At 39.2% G+C, this 12,344-nt stretch overlaps 1 protein-coding gene across 3 annotated transcripts in view; it reads right to left on the bottom strand.

Moving 5' to 3' along the window:
* Positions 1-12,344, bottom strand: part of SAMSN1 (SAM domain, SH3 domain and nuclear localization signals 1) — a 120,449-nt gene that overhangs the window by 72,497 nt on the left and 35,608 nt on the right. For all 3 annotated transcript variants that reach the window (XM_089508133.1, XM_089508134.1, XM_089508135.1), the window contains 2 exons: positions 11,936-12,062; positions 10,681-11,060 (listed from right to left, as the gene is read on the bottom strand). In XM_089508133.1, coding sequence (XP_089364259.1) covers positions 10,681-11,060; positions 11,936-12,062 — 507 coding nt within the window. The remainder of the gene's footprint in view (positions 1-10,680; positions 11,061-11,935; positions 12,063-12,344) is intronic.

The raw sequence follows: 12,344 nt of genomic DNA, 5'->3' as shown, positions 1-12,344 counted from the left end.
CTGAACATTTGAGATGCTCATTGCTTTTACAGAATAATCCAGCAGCTGAGAAAAAGGAGGTAGCAGCAACTGTATATTTATATATTGATTACTCCTTCTCCCAAAGCCCAGTGATTGAAGCACCCAGGTAGAATCTGACCTAGATTCAGTAGATGAACCTATCTATGACTCTCTCCTTACAGTTTCCCCTGCCCTGTGCATTTTCCTAGATATGAATTCTAAAAAGGAAAATTTTGTTTCATTTTGTTTTGGCCCAAACGTTCCAAGGAATGCCCATTTCCAATTCGGATAGGCTTGGAGGGAAGCATGCTTTTCGTCAGAAAGGACCAGAAGTGAACCAAATAGACTAATCTAGTTTATGCTACATAATTTCTCTAGATCAAGTGCATACCATTAATACACATTGCTGAACTACTGATATTATAACTAAAATGTTGGCAAAAACTACAAAAACATACCAACTGTTGCAAGAATAAACATATTGTATATATTTCCTTAATATATATCAACCTGTTTTGTTTCTCCACTCCACCCACAGTGGTGCATGAAGGAGAAAGAGCAGCTAAGTACTATATCTTTAGAAATGGCCTCTATCTTCCTGGAGTTAGTAATAAATATTCTAAAATAAGGGTGGTTGATGCCTATATATCACCTTTCAGATGAGTTATGTTTTTAATTTTATTATTCGAGTCACTACACATATTTATGCAAATCTCAAGAAGCAATATTATATCCAGATATTTTGAGCAAAATCTGTTGACTAGCCAACAAAGAAAGATTACAAAGGCATCAGCCATTTATAAAGGTCTTGTGACAAGTTTCTTTCAGATGCTTAGATATTTTTTAAAAGGCATCTATAGCCACAATTTAGCAAGAATATAACATGTTCTATATAACAAAAGTGGAGCTAGTGCCCCAAGTTCAATTCTATTCTTTCAATAGAATCACAGAACCATAGAATCATAGAGTTGGATGGGGATTCAGGGGCTGTCATGATCAACCACCTGCTAAATGCATGATGTCCAGTTAAAGAATCTCCAGAAGGTAAGCTCTTTTTGAAGATGTCAAGAGAAGGAAACCCCACCGCCTCTCTAGGCAATTGGTTCCACTCCCAAATCACTCATACTGTTAAGAAGTTCCTTCTAATGTTCAATTGAAATCTACTCTCCTCTAACTTGAAAACATTTAACCTGGTCCTAACTGGTAGGGGCAGCAGAAAACAGGCCTGCCCCCTCCTTTTGTGATGACCCTTGAGGTATTTAAACCATGCCTTAGTCTTTTCTTCACCAAGCTGAATATACCCCGCTCTTCCAACCTTTCCTCAAAGGTTTTGTTCTCTTATCATCCTTGTTATCAGTTTCTCTTATCATTCTTGTTGCTCTTCCCTGTAACTGCTATGACTTTTCTATATTCTTCTTAAAATAAGATGTCCAGAACTACTTCAAATGAGGTCTGACCATTGCAAAATAAAGTGGGACTATTACTTCTCTCCACTTGGAAACTATGCTTCTATTAATGTTGGCTAAAACAGCATTCATTTTATTTGCTGATGGCTCATGTTCAATTTATGATGAAAAAAATTCCAAGGTCATTTTTGCATGAACCAAATATCCTCCATCCTATACCTGTGCAAATAGTTTTTCTGGCCTAAATGTAGAATTTTGTTATTGTCCCTATTGAATTTCGTTTTATTATCTATGCCCAATTTTCCTGTTTATCTAGATACTTTTCAATTCTGTGCCTATCTTCCAATGTGTTAGCCACCCCTACCAATTTTGTCTTCATCTGCAAACTTGATAGGATTTCCTCCACCTCATCATCTAAGCCATTGATTTAAATGTCAAAATTTAATGGTTCCAGGACAGAACCTGAGGCACTTCACTTGAGATGTCCTTCCAGTTTGAGATGCAGCCAATGATGAGAACTCTATGGGGCTTGACAGACCACCCCTTTGAAGCAGCACTTTGCCGGCACTAAAAGGAACTGCAAAATGCCGCTCCTTTTTAGGACTGGCAAAAAAGGCACCCTTGCTTCTGCAGTGGTGGCTTTTCAGTGTTCCTTTGCCACAGTGTGTCTAAACGCTGCACCAAATGAGTGCCGTGATGCCCTCCGCTGGGTGGTCATGTGCACAGCGTGACACCAGTATTGGGGCCATGTAAGGGTGTGTGGTGTGTGGGCGCCACACCTCCACTCTGCTCCGAGACTGGCATTAAACGCCTGTCTATTTAGCCCCTACAAGCATGATTTCCCAAACAATTATGGATCCATCTAACAGGGTTCCCATCTATTCCACATTTAATCAATTGCTAATCAAAATAGTATAGGGGAACTAATCTAAAGATGTTCCCTGAGTGTTGGGCCCTATAGTCAGGTATGACCCTTTATCAAAACTTTCCCTGAGTTTTTGTGTAGTTTGACGTGTTTAAATCAGTGGTGATAGTCTGTCTTGTATTCTTGAAATGAGATCAAGAATGAAATACCTGGAAGGGCAAAGCACTCCATCCCCATGCATCTGATAATGGCAGCTGAAATGCCAATGTGGATACCTGACCCAACTGACAATGAAATGACTTGAGGAGAAATACAAGAACACAATCCACCCAGTCACACATCTATCACATAATTTGGTGATCCATGTTCAGTGCTTTACAGTAATTACAATGCCAGTTCATCTAGTTTAAATTGGTTACACTCTTGCCCATTCCTGCTATTCTTAAAGCAGCATGTAAGAAGAAATCAAACTACCCTGATCATTCAAACATTAATCCCTTTTCTGCCCACTCTTAACATCTGTGTGATTAATAAAAGGAGAATGCATATGTACAGTAATATATGAGCTTCCTTTCACTAGAATATTTATTGTTAAACAGGAAGAAAGAGACCATTTCAGGAGATATAGTGCCCACCCATATCTATTTCCTCTCTTCATGCATCAGAAAAATTATAGCAGCTTGAAGGCTGACCTGATTATCTCTTTGTCCTTGAAAGTTTGACCTCTGCACTAGTTGTAGAAAGTACCAAACACAGTGAAAGATTGACATCAGTAACATTACAAGCACATAATTTAGTTAAGTAGGAGTCTTGAATGAATTTTAATGTCTTGATAGCTAATGTTGTCTGAGATTTTTATCTTTTTAATTCTCAAATGGTCTTTAAAATGAAGAATGGAATGTATAACATTGATCATAAGATGGGGCAGGAGAATAGGGAGCTTGTGAGTGTGTGTGTGTGTGTGTGTCTTTTGTGTGATTGTATGTGAAAACAGATTTAATGACTAGTTGTAAATAACACGAACACACACATTAGCTTTTTCATTCTTTAAAAAAGGGTACAGTCTATGCTACAGAGTTTCTGACTTTTCACATAAGCAATACACATGTGGAATGGCATATTTGATAAGGGCTTTATTGATCTATATGTGGTTTCTTTGTTTCCTTGTCGTTGCAAAGAAAGTGTGGACCCAGCCAATAATGGCTCCATGTATCTGTTTAGAATATATGTTAAAGTTAAAATGACTCTCTTTCACTTTCTACAGTATACTAGCATCCATTTGTGAGGCAATGGAGATTTAAAAATAAGCTGCCGGTGGGAGTTTGGGGCTTTTGATAAATATAATGAAGAGAGGTGGGGTGTTAGGCATTAAACTGGAATGTTCATCCAGAATTTCATCTGGGTCAACAAAGGTCTAATGTTCCTTCCTTACTTTCTTCTTCTATTCCTTCATGGATGGAAAAATTAACCTTAATTCACCTATGTCAGATTCCTAATGTAGATTAGCCATTATGCCAAGTTTACAGGGAAAACTCTATATGAGGACTGGATGAGGGCAAACAAATTGAAGCTTAATGCAGACAAGACAGGAGTGGTTCTGGTCAGTCAAAAGACAGATCCAGGAATAGGGATTCAACCTGTGTTAGATGGGGTTACAGTCCCCCTAAAATGCAGGTTCATAGTTTGGGGTTACTTCTGGATTCAGCACTCAGCTTGGAAGCCCAGGTATCAGCAGTGACTAGGAGTGCTTTTGCACAGCTAACGCTCATTCGCCAACTGAGCCATTCCCGGAGGAGTCAGAACTGGCCAAAGTGATCACATCCCATTTGGATTACTGTAATGTGCTCTATGTGGGGCTGCCTTTGAAAAGTGCTGCAGCCACGCTGTTAACTGGAGCTGGCTACAGGGAACATAAAACTCCCTTGTTGCAACAGCTCCACTGGCTGCCAGTCCATTTCTGGGCACAATTCAAAGTGCTGGTTTTGACCTATAAAACCCTGTATGGCTTGGGTCCAGACTATTTGAAGAACAGAATCTTGCTGTACGAATCCCCCAGAGTATTGTGATCATCAGGAGAAGGCTTTCTCTCTGTCCCACCACCCTCTCAGGTGCATTTGGTGGGAACAAGAGAGAGGGCCTTCTCAGTGGCTGCTCCCAAGCTCTGGAACTCCTCCCTAGAGATGTCAGGATGGCTCCATCTTTGTTTTCTTTTTGACAGCAGACAAAAATGTTTTTATGTCACCAGGCCTTCACATATTGATATGGATGCTGTTTTGTTTTTGTTTAAAGGAGTTTTATTTTTAATTTTTTTAAATAATGCAATGTTTTTAATTGTTTGAACTGTGCAATTGTTTTTTAAATTTTGTATTTTTAATGTTTTATACTGTTTTAACTTAGACTGTTTTGTTAGCCACCTTCAGTTCCTATACTGGGAGGAAGGCAGGATATAAATGAACAGAATATAATAATAATAATAATGATGATGATGATGATGATGATGATGATGATGATAAATCAAAATTCTGTGTAAAATAGTCTTCAGTTGAAGCTAAGTGGGATGGGTCCCATGAAGGAAGAAAGTGTGCTATGCTCATTAAGTGGCAGCAACTAAACCATTATTTTCCTGCAAAATATAGTTGTATAATATACAACTAATACTGCCTGCATTTAGAGGTTATTTTAATAGTTAGAACCATTTTGGGTTTATTTGAAAGGACTTCAAAACTATATTTTTCATTTTTAAAAATAATATAAAACATATTGGTTGTTTAAAGCATACTTGAAACAGCTCATTGAAGTTTCTGAATCCCAGTATCTTGCACCACAGTTCTGTCTTGGGCAGAACTTGGTTGCTCTTCCCAACTCCCATTTTGGATAAGCATACCATAAGCAGAACCTGGAATTTTTCATGCTGCAATAAATATCCTGTATACAAACCAAAAATGCACCATCACCATACAGCAATTAAGATTAAGTGGTGACCTGTGTCTTTGAAAAAGCCATCACAAATAAAATAACTCAGAACAGTCCCATCACTATGGTCTAATATGCACTGTGGAAATAATGCAGTTTGACACTGCTTTAACTACCATGGCTCAATGCTATGGAATACTGGGTTATGTAGTATTGTGAGATATATAGCCTTCTTGGTTTGAGAACTCTGGTACCACAACAAACTATGAATCCCAATATTTCATTGCATCATGCCATGACAGTTAAAAGGGTGTCAAATTGCATTATTTCTGCAGTGTCAGCTCTAAGATAGCACTTCACTGTGAAGCCAGTTCACATCTTTTGCTGAAGATTTATTAAAACTTGCTAGTCTGCAACTGTAAGCTGCTTTGCATCAAACAAACAAACAAACAAAAACCATGGATGTGTAAATATACTTGCAATATGCCTTAATGAAAAACAAGGATGATCACCCATGAAAATGGTTCAACAAGATATGATCAAGCATTTATTAACAATGCAATTATCATCACCAACCCTAATCTAAAACTTTAGATTCTAGCTATAATGTGCTTTGCATTATATGATTTGTCTTTCACCAAATCAGACCCGTCAAGCCAAGGTATTTTGCTCTAACTGGTGTTGACACTACAAGATACTAGGTAGAGTTTCTGCACAATCTTTTTATTTGAAATGCTGAAGATTGAAACAAAACACACACATGTGTTCCCCCCCCCCCACTCAAAAGATAACAGGGGCTGTCAGTCACCTCAGAGAGTTTTAGTTATAGACAGATGGTGAAAAATATTTATATAAGCTGAAAGAAGAGTATTCAAGGAGTAAACAAGAAGATAACAAAAGTTCTCTTTTGTCATAGGATCTACATACAACACACTGAATGAACTATTTGTGGAGGCAAAGTAGAAGGTCTAGAACTGAAAAGCTTTTTTGGTTTGAAAAACTACTCCATGGACAACCAATATGTAGTAAATGACTTTTCATGCTGCACGTGTGGTATCAGCTGTCTGCATATATCTGATTAAAATCAAGATCAACAACTGTATATTCTGAATAATGCTAAAGCACACTCTGCTGTCAGGAAACTCTTTTCTGCCCTAGCCATTTTCTATGAGTGTACAGTTCATGCTGAAAGAAAACATTTTCCATCTTTCTTATTCATGATTTTATATAGGCATAAAATATTAGAACTTCATGGGTAGTTTCCTGCCTTTTTCTGGCTATTTTAATTATTCTAATTATTAATTTCCAAAATACATGTTGCAATTGTTTTTCTAAACTTTCTATGGATACTCTGATGCCAACTGCAGCAAGGCTATCAGAAACTGCATGCAAGAGAAGTAAGAAATGCAGCATTAGTTATCAACAGAATGTTTTTAAATAGGCTTCCTGAAGCTGTTTTATCTGTGTAAATACGTTTACAGTGGTGGTAAAACACCAAGCATAGAAAATAGAAGTCTTCTTATTTGGCTATACTATCAATGACCTTTCAACTATTTCTAGAAATACAATGATGAATCAGATAAATTCCTTTCTGGTTGTAATGTAGCAGAAAAGTGCATAAAATGTAGAAACAGCATTGTTAAGTGAATAAGGGGGATATTCTGTCATATCAAGGGCACTGGATTAGGAACCAGTAGATAATCTGTGAAGGTCTACAAGGTCATACCTGTGAGCTCATAAACAAGACTTAAACATATAAAGGGTACTTTGGGTCCCTAGTTTCTTCAGTTCCAATTTGTATGATCTCTGCTCTATCTTGGATACTGTCACACAATAAACATCTGTCTGAAATGTCTCCGTGACAGATATATATAGTGAAGTTGAGGCATGCTGGTTTTCTGGCATGCAAAGACAATTACTTGCCTGGTTTACAGTGGGACTTACATATGTGTGTATGCAACTAGGAATGGGAAGAGCAGCCATGAAAAGGGCAGCTAGAAAAGATCTTAAACTGTAAAATATATAGCTGAATGCTAAAGTTAGAATCATCCAAGCTATCATATTCCCCATCAGCATGTACAGATGTGAGAGCCGGACAGTGAAGAAAACAGATAAGAAGAAAATCTATTCATCTGAGATGTGGTGCTGGAGAAGAGTGCCAAGGATACTGTGGAAAGCCAAAAAATCCCTAATAAATGTGTCCTTGAACACATCAAACCTGAAATCTCTTGGGTAGCCAAGATGATCAAACTGAGACTGCCATACTTTGGTTGTATAATGAGATGCCACGACTCATTTGAAAGCACAATAATGCTAGGAAAAGTAGAGGGTAGCAGAAAGAGAGAAAGACAATATGCCAGATCGTGGGGCTCTATTAGAGAGGTCATGGGCATGCATTTGCAGGAACTAACAAGAGCAGTGGAGGACAGGGGAACTGGAGAAGTCTCATCTACATGGTTGCCATGAGGTGGGGTTGACTTGAGGGAGCTTAACAACAACAAAAATGCAACAAATGGATAAGACTAATGAAAACAGAAATAGTTTAAAATTGTATTTGTCACACACTATCTCTATGGACTTTATCACACAGGGAGAAATTGGGGGTTTAAAATCCCTATGAAGGATTTGTTGCTGGAGCATTCCTGTTTTTTTCAGGATAAGTCCTCTCTAATCGCAACATTGTGGGAAAATCTTTGCTGTTATCAGGAACATGCCCTTTTAAACCCTCAATTTCCCCCATGTGATAAAGTCCTATATTTGTTTTTGTTTCTCTTTGGGGACTTGTACCTTGTTGTAAATTAGCCTTTTATTCCAAATATAGAGTATCAAGTGTATTGTTATCATATAATAAGCAGACAGTATCATTAAAAGAATGGTGCAAAACTAAGCATAATATAATAAAAGAATGACTAAACACACATGGGAATTAATTCCCAAAATGACAAAATGTGAGATGAAAAAGGCCAAAAGCAGGCTATGAAAGACCTGGAATAGCAACACTATGTATTCAGCAATTCAATTCCTTGAACAAGGAAATTACAAACTAGTAAGAGAAATGTTTGAACTGAATTATATTAACAAATTCCAGTTAATTAGCAGAGGTATGAACAAGAACAATGGTTACATGGCACAATACATATAAAGTAGGCCATATCCACAAAAATGTCATCTGTGGATCCCAGCATCTGTGGACAGCAAGCCTGTAGAGGAGGAGAAGGAAGGAAGGAAAGAAAGAAGAGGAGGAGGGAGGAGGACACGGTGGCCCCATGGAGGAGGAGGGAGAAGAAGAAGAGGAAGAAGAAGGGAGAATGCAGCAGTGGCATGCAGAAGAGGAGAGAGGAGGAAGGAGGAGGCGGTGGCGGGGCAAAGAGGAGGAGGAAAAGGAGGAAGGTGGAGGAGGTGTCGGGGCAAAGAAGAGGAGGAGGTAGGTGCCAGTGACAGGGGGAAGAGGAGGAAGAGGAAGGAGGCAGCAGCAGCTGGGGGAAAGAGATGAAGGAGGAGGAAGAGGAGGAGGAAGGAGGCAGAGGTGGTGTAGGAAGAGGAGGAAGGATGTGGCAGCAGGGGGTGATGGAAGAGTAGGAAGAGCCAGAGGAAGAGGAGGCAGCCCCGTGCTGCCCCATGCCAGCCGCCATGGTGAGAGCATCGAGGTGGGCTTCAGGCGGCCAGGATGGCAAAATGCCATTGTCCTCGGCCGTGCCACCATTGACGACAATGGGATTAGACCATCCATGGATTTTGGATGATTCTAAAATGGATTCCCCATGGATACTGTGGGTCGACTGTATTAACACAACAGTCCTCCTTACTGCACAGATACCAACCCACCCCCCAACCTTCTGAGTTTTAAACCCTGGGAAACTGACTGTTGGGTATACAGATTTATTGCTTTCACACATCAACACTAACTCATCACTGCAAAGATCTGAAAGACCTGTATCATATTATGCAGCCTTTTGAAAATTTAGGACAAGGGTCATGATTTGCTGGATTGCTGGACAGAAGAAAGCAAGCTGATAGAAAATCAAATTATTTGATATGTAGTGCTGGAGAAGGGTGCTGAGAATACAATGGAACACAGTGGACAGCCAAGAAGATAAACAAATAGATTGTACAACAGATTAAGCCTGATCTTTCCCTGGAAGCCAAGATGACTAACTGAGGTTGTCATACTTTGGCCACATCATAGGAAGTCATGGCTCACTGGAAAAGACAATGATGCCAGGAAAGGGAAAGGGCAGTAGAAAGAGAGGAAAACCACATACCAGATGTCTGGATACAATCAGAGAGGCCACAGGCATGAGCTTGCAGGGCCTGAGCAAAGCAGTAGAGAACAGAGGGTCTTGGGGATGTCTCATCCCCAGGGTTGCCATGAGTCATGGTCAACTCAAGGGCAGTTAACAATAGCAGCATGATTTCCATTGTTCTGGATCCTATTACATTTTATCCCACTCCCACGACTGTATAAATATGACTTACATATGAAACCTTACTACTTGGTACTGAATCTGAAGAAGTGGGTTTATATCCATAAAAGCTCATATGAAAATAAAAAACAGTTAATCTTAAGGTGTCACTACATTCCTTTTCTTCCTTTTCCCCTTCCTTCCTTCTTATTAGTCGGTCCAGTAGTTTATAGGATCTTAGGTTTAAAACATATTGCAGAAATAATCCAGTTTCAGACTTCTTTAACTGCCCTAGTTCAGTGCTAAGGAATCCTGGGAGCTGTAATTTATTATGGCACCAGAGCTCTCTTGATAGAGAAGGCTAAATGTCTCACAAAACTACAGTTCCCAGGATTTCTTAACATTGAGCCAGGACAGTTAGAGCTGTCTCAAATTGGATTATTTCTGCAGTGTGTTTTGGACCTTAGAAGAAAATGTGCACTCAGTTTATCCAAATCTGGTACCTATGTAGCTTAATGTAAGAAATAGGGTCTCCAGGCTAGGCTCATTATATGTGTATCCAACCTTTTAATGATGTCCACTGTTGCTACTCTGTCTCCTCTTCTTTCCATCCTCTGCCTCAACATGATCATGAAATGCCCATGTTCCAGTCCTTTGATAAGCACTGCCTAGTTACAGCTTCCTTATTAGACCATCCACTTTTACACCTCTGCTCTGCCCCCTTGAAAACCAGAGAATAAGCAAAAAAGAAATGAAAGGGCAATGGGAATAGGCTGTATTAGCTAGGAAGCCCAACCACAGAGCATGTCCCCCAACGTTTCACAATGAAAACTTGGACACATGTGCTCAAACAAGATAAGAGTGTGATCAAGATGTCAAAAGTTATTCACGAGGAAAAACAGGCAAGTTAGAAGAGGCTGCAATGGTTTGACTTTGCCTGAGCGTACTAGGAAAGGTATGGTTCCTGCTCTCCTCTTCTCAGTTCCCTGCTGAATTAACTGAATACAAACTAGGTAGTACTAGGGGAAAAAACCTTTCCCAATCATGAGAATTTTCTGTTACTAAGTTGTATAGCTGGGAAAAAGCTACTTACCCATGAACTTGGGAGATCCACATCTGTGAGAGAGCAAGTAAGGCGAGGCTCATGAGAGCAGCAAGTACATTTTTCCCATTCTTCTATCTTGGTGATCAAAAAATCACAAGGGCATAGTTGGTTATCTGGAAAAGGCTTCCAGTCACTCCACAGATGAAAATCAGTTTCTGAATGGATGGAGATATTGCCTACATTGTTCAGTCTGGACGTATAAGATTTGTCCAAGGAAGCAGATATAAGGTCTGTTCTACTTTCAGTTTCTTCCTTTCGTCTTGTGTTCTCTTTTGAACTTTTTTTGTCCTGGTATTTGGTTAGTTTCATACATGATGTTGGTGCTTCATCCTCATCTTCAGAGAGGAAAACATCTTGTGGTGCTGGATCTTTAAAAAAGTTTTTGAAAGGTTGTTTAAAATGATGCAGCACTTCCCTCCCAAAGACACAAAGAACACAAAGTTCTGGTTGAATCCAATTCAATAAAAAGAAAGGAGAATCATGAGCACATAGAAAATGCAAATAGTACCTGAAGTGAATTATCCAGGGAATTAACAGCACCATTTTTGTCTGTGCATCAAACATTTTATGTATGTATGGTTGCACTTAGAATTTCTGTACTTGTTATAGGTGGCTGAGGATAGTAGAGGTAGGGGAGATAGGTCTGCTCCACAGAGTGGACTGAATTAGCTCTTTTCAGCTACTGTCTGAATGAGAACTAGAAAAATTGGACATATTGGGTGGGGGATTCTGAGAGTTGCAGTCCAAGAAAGTAGTTTGTGCCAGCTCTGACTTATTTCACATATATTATTTTGCTGAAGCAGGACATTCTGCTCATTGATTTTAGCATTCACATACTCCTTAAGCTTACTTGGAGGGCACTATATGCTTATTTGTGTTTATGTACTTGAATAAACAGTATATAAATGAGTGCTCTTTTTGCTGTACAATACATACCATACCTTTTGTTGTTGTTGTTGTTGTTGTTGTCTGTCTTCAGGTCATTTCTGACTTATGGTGACTCTTCGGTGAACCTATCATAGGAGTTTCTAGAGCTGAGTGTGACTTGCCCAAGGTCACCCAGTGGGTTGCCATGACCGAGCAAGGAAGCAACCTCTTATTTCCAGAGTCATAGTCCAACTCTCAAGCCACTACATCACTCTGACTCTATTGTACTTTTACTCTGACCCCACGCTGAAAATTAAATAGTGTATACACTAATAACACAGATTAAAAACAAACAAACAATTGTTTATTTACTTACTGAGTGGCACCAAAACATGTTTGATGTCATCTAAACTATGTACACTGGCCTTCTTGGTTCGGACTAATTTTTGCAATCGCTTTAACGTTCCCATTGTTTCAGCTTTATTTTCATCAGCCTCTGTAGCCTAAAGTAGCAAAGAATAGGATGAAAAAAGTCATATTTATACAGCTGTACAAATTATTAATTAAATCAGTATGCTCACAGATGCAACAGCAGCAGGACTGATTATTTCTTTACTTACTGAAGCGCACCCTGCCTTATAGTAAAAGTTGGAGTTCCTGTAAGTCTGTCTTCTGCATACATTCTCCTGGCCTTCTGAACATCAGAGTGATGCACTACTGTGAAAGCTATCACTAGGGATGTGCTCAATTTGGCTACAGCCTCGTCTCACATTTCAAATAGCATA

Source organism: Sceloporus occidentalis, unplaced genomic scaffold (assembly GCF_023333645.1).
Source record: "Sceloporus occidentalis isolate IW3139 unplaced genomic scaffold, rSceOcc1.0.p SCAF_2, whole genome shotgun sequence".
Taxonomy (NCBI): Eukaryota; Metazoa; Chordata; class Lepidosauria; order Squamata; family Phrynosomatidae; genus Sceloporus; species Sceloporus occidentalis.
Note: the sequence above shows the minus strand (reverse complement) of the source record. Positions and strands in the feature narration are given on the sequence as shown.